This window comes from Schistocerca gregaria, chromosome 3 (assembly GCF_023897955.1).
Source record: "Schistocerca gregaria isolate iqSchGreg1 chromosome 3, iqSchGreg1.2, whole genome shotgun sequence".
Taxonomy (NCBI): domain Eukaryota; kingdom Metazoa; phylum Arthropoda; class Insecta; order Orthoptera; family Acrididae; genus Schistocerca; species Schistocerca gregaria.
The window spans coordinates 118,801,723-118,809,204 of NC_064922.1; the positions used below are offsets into that span (position 1 = coordinate 118,801,723).

General features: G+C 32.6%; 1 protein-coding gene across 1 annotated transcript; it reads left to right on the forward strand.

Moving 5' to 3' along the window:
- Positions 1-1,575: 1,575 nt before the first annotated feature.
- On the forward strand, positions 1,576-7,224 carry LOC126355277 (NADH-ubiquinone oxidoreductase chain 5-like). Its single transcript, XM_050005564.1, has 3 exons — positions 1,576-2,299; positions 4,312-4,569; positions 7,160-7,224. The coding sequence occupies exons 1-3, from the start codon at positions 1,978-1,980 to the stop codon at positions 7,222-7,224; spliced, it is 645 nt and encodes a 214-aa protein (XP_049861521.1). The 5' UTR covers positions 1,576-1,977.
- The last annotated feature ends 258 nt before the right edge of the window (positions 7,225-7,482 follow it).

Here is a 7,482-nt window from a genome sequence, read left to right on the forward strand (position 1 = left end):
TTGTTCTTTAATAATCACTGCTAGAGGTTCAGTTTATTTAAGTTCATATCATACTAATTTTTTTGTTTTTATGGTTTTGATTTTAATAATTATGCTTTATTGTTCATTTGCTAGATTAAGTCTTCTTTCTTTTTATATTTTTTTTTGAGGCTAGATTAGTTCCTACTTTACTTTTAATTTTGGGTTGGGGTTATCAACCTGAGCGTTTGCAGGCTGGTGTTTATTTAATTTCTTATACTTTGGTTGCTAGATTACCTTTATTATTAGTTTTATTTAAGGTTTATGATTTTTCTAATACTTTATATTTTCCTTTATTGGTTGATTTTGGTTCTTATTATTTTATGTTTTATGTATTTATAATTTTGGCTTTTTTAGTTAAGATACCTATATTTTTGGTTCATTTATGACTTCCTAAGGCTCATGTAGAGGCCCCTATTTCAGGTAGAATAATTCTTGCTGGTGTTTTATTAAAGTTAGGTGGTTATGGTATTTTTCGTGTTATAAAGGTTATTTCTTATTTGGGTTTAAAGTTTAATTATTTTTGATTATCTTTAGGTTTATCTGGGGGTGTTATTGTAAGATTTATTTGTTTTCGTCAGGTTGATTTAAAGTCTTTAATTGCATATTCTTCTGTTGCTCATATAAGAATGGTTATTGGTGGATTGATGACTATGAATTGATGAGGTTGTGTAGGTTCTCTTTCTCTAATGGTTGGTCATGGTTTATGTTCTTCTGGTTTATTTTGTTCATCTAATATTCTTTATGAACGTTTAGGTAGACGAAGATTATTAATTAACAAGGGTATAATTAATTTGATGCCAAGAATGGCTTTATGATGATTTCTTTTAAGATCATCAAATATGGCTGCTCCTCCTTCTTTAAATTTGGTAGGTGAAATTAGATTATTAAATAGAATTATATCTTGATCTTCTTTTAGATTCTTTGCGTTGATTTTTTTATCTTTTTTTAGAGCTGTTTATACTTTGTATATATATTCTTATTCTCAGCATGGGAATTATTATTCTGGTGTTTATACTTGTTCTCTTGGTTATTTTCGTGAATATCATCTTTTACTTTTACATTGATTGCCTTTAAATATTCTCTGTTTAAAGGGTGAATATTTCTTTGTTTAGTTTGCTTAAGTATTTTAATTAAAAATATTGTTTTGTGGAATCAATGATATGAAGTTTTTCATCTTAGGCCGTGAATTTATTTTCTATTTGTTCTTTGAGTTTTTTTTCTTTGTTTATTTCGAGAACTACAATTTTTATTTTAGGTATTTATTATTTAATAATTGATTATAGAGTTTTTGTTGAGTGAGAGCTTTTCAATTTAAATGGTTCTATAGTTGTTATAACTTTAATTTTGGATTGAATATCTCTTATTTTTATATCTTTTGTTATATATATTTCTTCTTTGGTTATTTATTATAGAGAGGATTATATATCTGGTGAAAAGAATATAAATCGTTTTATTATTATTGTTTTAATATTTATTCTTTCTATAGGTTTTTTAATTATTAGTCCTAATTTAATTAGAATTTTATTGGGTTGAGATGGTTTAGGTTTAGTTTCTTATTGTTTACTTATTTATTATCAAAATGTAAAATCTTATAGTGCTGGTATATTAACTGCACTTTCTAATCGTATTGGTGATGTTTCTATTTTAATTTCTATTGCATGAATGTTAAATTTTGGTGGTTGAAATTATATTTATTATTATGATTTTATTTCTAATTCTTTTGAAATAAAGCTCATTACTATATTAATTGTTTTAGCAGCTATAACTAAGAGAGCTCAGATTCCTTTCTCTTCATGACTTCCTGCTGCTATAGCAGCTCCTACTCCTGTTTCTGCTTTAGTTCATTCTTCTACTCTTGTTACTGCTGGTGTTTATTTATTAATTCGTTTTAGACCAATATTGGATACTTATAATTGTGGTTGATTTTTACTTTTAATTGGTTGTATAACTATATTTATGGCTGGATTGGGTGCTAATTTTGAATTTGATTTGAAGAAGATTATTGCTCTTTCTACTTTAAGACAACTTGGTTTAATAATAAGAATTTTGGCTATGGGTTATCCAAAACTTGCATTTTTTCATTTATTGGCTCATGCTTTATTTAAGGCATTATTATTTATATGTGCAGGTTCAATAATTCATAATTTGAAGGATTCTCAGGATATTCGTTTTATAGGATCAATTGTTAATTTCATACCTTTAACTTCAGTTTGTTTTAATGTTTCTAGTTTATCTTTGTGTGGAATACCTTTTTTAGCGGGATTTTATTCGAAGGATTTAATTCTAGAGATGGTTTGTTTAAGATGAATTAATTGTTTAATTTTTTTCTTTATTTTTTTTCTACTGGTTTAACTGCTTCTTATTCTTTTCGTTTGTTTTATTATTCAATATCTGGTGATAATAATTTTTATTCTAGATTTTCTTTTGATGATAAGGGTTATTATATTTCATTTGGAATAATTGGTCTATTGTTTGTTGCTGTTTTTGGTGGTAGTCTTTTATCTTGATTAATTTTTCCTATTCCTCATGTGATTGCTTTACCTTATTATTTAAAGTTTTTAACTATTACAGTTGTTATTTTAGGTGCTTATTTAGGTTATCTTATTTCTAATTTTGATTTTTCTCATAATTTATTTTCTTTAAGTATACTTTCTTTGTTAGATTTGCTGGTTCTATATGAATTATACCTTTTCTTTCAACTAAGTTTATTAGATATATTCCTTTAAAAATAGGTTATTATTCATCTAAGTCATTTGATTATGGTTGAGGTGAATTACTTGGTGGTCAAGGTTTATATAGATTATTTATTTATTTAATTGGTTATATTCAAGGTTGATATGATTCTAATTTCAAGATTTATCTTTTAACTTTTATTTTTTGAATATTTATTTTGGTAATATTGTTTTTCGTTTACTTAAATAGCTTATAATTAGAGCGTGACACTGAAGATTTTAAGGAAGTATTTTTACTTTTAGGTATTTATAAATATAGATATATTATTTTTACAGTGAAAATGTAATGTTTTATTTAAACTATATAAATTTTAGAAATGTTAACGGAGTTTAACCGCTAATATAAAAAGTTAGCAGCTTTCATATTGGCTTTACATTTCCTTAATTGGAACTATTATAGTTCAATTATATTATTAACAGTAATATGCCTCTTTTTGGCTTCAATTAATAAGAATAAGGGTAGTACATACCAATCTTTCAGGTCGAAACTGACTGCAATATTTCGCTTCTTATTCTATTTAAGGTTGATTGATATTATCAATACTTTTTGAATGCAACCCAAATGTTATATTTAACTACAACCCTTTATTCTGCTCATTGTAATGCTCCTTGGTTTCATTCATGGTATAGTCCGCCTAATAGAACTAGAATAAAAAATATTGTTGATACTGTTCAGATTATAATGTCTGAAGTTTTAAAAATAATTACAATTGGTAGAATTAGTGCAATTTCTACATCAAAAATTAAAAAGATTACTGCGATTAGGAAGAATCGTAGTGAGAATGGTATTCGTGCTGATCTTTTTGGATCAAACCCACATTCAAATGGTGATCTTTTTTCTCGATCATTAATTAATTTTTTTGATAGTGTTGTTGCCAGGATTATAACAATTATTGGAATAATAAATCTAATGAAAACTCTTGTGGATAGAATTAGAATTGTTTTTCTTGATTTATATCAAGCTTTCTGATTGGAAGTCAAATGTACTATTTATACTAGAAAAACAATTATCTACCTTCATTTACTGCATTTTTATATTTTCTCCTTTCATCAATTAAGTTCAATATTTCTTCTGTTGCCCAAGGAGTTCTACTATCCCTCGTCTTTTTACCTACTTGATCCTCTGCTGCCTTCATTACTCCATCCCTCAGAGCTATCCATTCTTCTTCTACTGTACTTCTTTCCTCCATTCCTGTCAACTGTTCCCTTATGCTCTCCCTGAATCTTTGTACAACCTCTGGTTCTTTCAGTTTATCCAGGTCCCATCTCCAAGCAATGAAGCTCACATATTCAGAAACTGAGGCAAAAGCAAAATCCTGACTAGCTGTGAAGAATATCAGCAACATACTTCAAGACGACACAAGCAAAATACAAACTACGACCATTTTAGTGGGTCAACTGCACTCGATGAAGTTGTAGAAAATCAAACACATGGAGAACATTTTGAAATTCAGGTGATCATTGTATTAATTGACATTGTACTGTCCGCATTAGCTGAACGCATGAAAAAAAAATACTAATGTTTTTGGTATATTACGAGACCTTAAATCTCCCACAGCAGAAGAGATCTTGACAAGAACTTCTAATATCGTGAATGCTTACCCAGACGATTTAGAAGAGACGCCAGGTGACGAACTTATACAGTTCGCTGAGCTGCTCAAAACGGATATCGCTGCTGCCATTGACACTAAAAGGAAAGAAGCTCTGGAACTACAAATTTTTAATGTAAAATTCTTTAGGATCGAGGTTTCCACTGTAGAAATAGGCTTCTTACGCATTTACTTATCTTTAATGATCACCAGCTGCAGTGGAGAACGTTTGTTTTACAAGGTTTAAGAGAATTAGAAATGAATTATGAAATACGATCGGTCATTAACGTCTAAATGACCTCACTATAATGAACATTGAATACGATTTACTCAAAGACATTGATCTAACTTGTATTATTTCGAAATATGCTGAAATTAAATAGAGGAAAGTTTTTTTGTAACAATCTTCTTTTATTTTATATCCTAAACTATACGACCTAAACAAGCCAATGCCCCTGGTTAGAATTTGCTACGGGCCCCACGCTTGCTTAATCCGGCACTCCCAAGAGGTAGCACACAGCGACAGACTTTTATCCCCATTCGCTCTGCATAAATCATGCTAGATGATAGAACACTTTTCAGATATGCTAATTCACTCACTGTGTACTAAAATTAGATCGGACGTCAGTATAAGTTGTACTGACAGTAAACCTATTTTGTGGATTTCTGTACGAGTTACAGAATTAAGTTATGAAGTTTATCATACAGTAATCCACCTGAGGTGTTAAGGATCACAAGGGCCTAAAGCACATCACAGTAGATCGTGAAATTATAGCATTTACTCATGCTCCTGGAATCTGTTGATCTTATGGTGAATCAGGTTTATCAGTGCTGCAGGCCAACAAAGTGTATATGAAAATTCATGAAAAGCTGTATCACTGGTTTCTCTGATATTCACTTACATCTGGGAGCGAAGGCGGTGTGTTTTATGCCGTTATGAATCTCAGCGCCTCATCTGTATTCTAGCCAAGTGACCATGTTGGTAGAGACTACCACTTGAGTTTAATCATTTCCACAAAAGGCTCTTGCATAGAGAAACACCTCGATGCTGTTCTGTTTCTTTGACGTTTTCATAATCATTCACTTTGTTGACGTTCGTTGCATCTTTCCTCATTCGACACGTTTATGAGCTAACCAAGATCACGTAGTTAAGTTTTTTGAAAACGTGAACATTAAAAATGTGCATACGACTTGAAAGCTGAAGCAGTACCGGTAAGCAAACAAGCATTAGTTTCGGTGTTCCAGCTTCATTTACTGTCGATACAAATATGGTAGCAGTGGAATACAACTCATTACGAAAGCTTCCTTTTCACAACAAATCCTTCTCTTCTTCTTTACACGAAATGCATGAACAAAAACAGGTTACATTAACGAGGCCAAATGTGTCGTGTTACTAGATCAAATACACATTCAAGAGCAGAAAAATGTTAACAATTGTCTCCCTACATTATTTTAATCAAGCATTCACTGTAATTTTTAGTATTTAAAATAGTTGTCGCGTGAACACGACAGAAATAATGAGCAAGAAGCAGTCGTAGACAGTAGTCTGCTAATGGCTCTGAGCACTATGGGACTTAACATCTGAGGCCATCAGTCCCCTAGAACGTAGGACTACTTAAACCTAACTAACCTAAGGATATCACACACATCCATGCCCGAGGCAGAATTCGAACCTGCGACCGCAGCGGACGCGCGGTTCCAGACTAAAGCGCCTAGAACCGTTCGGTCACGGCGGACTGCAGTCAGCTAATGTTTTGGGCTATTTAAAGTGGCGGACGGCCGCGCCCACTTTGGTTTCAGAACAACGAACAGCGTAATTGTATGGTGCCATTTCTCTTCTTTTTTTTACCTCCGTGGCAACAACCCTAGCAGCGTACAACCCGACCACGTTATTACTGCATGTGGCCTACCATATCTGTTATATGACTCACGCGGCGACGTTACACAGTGGTGACTAAAGGAGAATGCTTCCTAATATGAATGCTGTCAGGACGATTGTATATTTACCATCAAGAGTTTTTTATCATTGTTATTTCAGTTCAGTACATCAGAGGCGGGCCGGCAGCGGACAAAAACCGCTATTCAGCCAAAGGTTACAAAAACAGTATTTAAAACATATAAAAGGTATCAATAACAGATGATTTAAAAAAATACATAGGTGGACAACAGTGACGATTTTTACATAAAAATTAGTGACAATAAACGAGGATTTGTAAAATACACATGGATGAAAATACTGACGGTTTTTAAAACTCTTATGACGATTTTATATTACTGTTGAAATATAGCCACAGTTGAACGTGAATGATCCCATCGTGTCAAGTGGTTTAGTGTGCCCTCTTTAAATACCGGGATAAAAATTCGATAAGTTGACGGAGACAGCCTCACTACCAGGTGCAGTAATACTGTGGCAGGCCAGTACACCTGGGAAACTGTCACACTAGCCGTACACCAGTGCCACTGCGACCATCAGTCACGTCCAGGAGAAAATGCCTGAATAGAAGAGATTTTAAAATGAAATTGGGCTCCCCTATGGCCAAAGCATTTTATTTCACCTCTGTCGTCTCCATTTTCAGTCAATATTGGTGTGTATACGTCCAAAATGAGAAACAAAAAAAAAACTGGCTCGGAAGCTGCCCAATGGTGAAACTTGTAAGTGATCCAGATCTATAGATACCTCTGTCGTCTCCCTTTTCAGTCAATATTGGTGCGTATACGTCCAAAATGAGAAACAAAGAAAAAACTGGCTCGGAAGCTGCCCAATGGTGAAACTTGTAAGTGATCCATATCTAAAGACTTTATTTGCTTTTTAATTAGGTGAAGATGCTATTTATTCTATGATATGCACAGACTACACAAATATTTTTGGATTTCTCAGTTAGTCATAAATTCAGTCATTGATTATTTCCACACTCATCGAGTTTGGACTACAATGTCATCGGCAACTGACCGGTATCTTCCATTACGGACAGTTATATTCCAACAATGATCATCCTTGTCATGCACGGCTGTACTTTCTTCATGGCTATCTGAAGATTCGGCACACTGATCTGCCAACAAAAGTGAGCGAGTTTGCTGTTCTATTGCAAGTTTCCGGGACGGTTCCAGCCACGGTAAGTCTGTCATATTTTTTTCTTCAC

Coding starts and splice junctions, on each gene's coding strand:
- LOC126355277 (XM_050005564.1), top strand. CDS start 1,978: ATGGCTGGATTGGGTGCTAATTTTGAATTTGATTTGAAGAAGATTATT. Junction 2,300..4,311: donor GGGATTTTATTCGAAGGATT/TAATTCTAGAGA, acceptor AATCTCCCACAG/CAGAAGAGATCTTGACAAGA. Junction 4,570..7,159: donor CACCAGCTGCAGTGGAGAAC/GTTTGTTTTACA, acceptor CTTTTTAATTAG/GTGAAGATGCTATTTATTCT.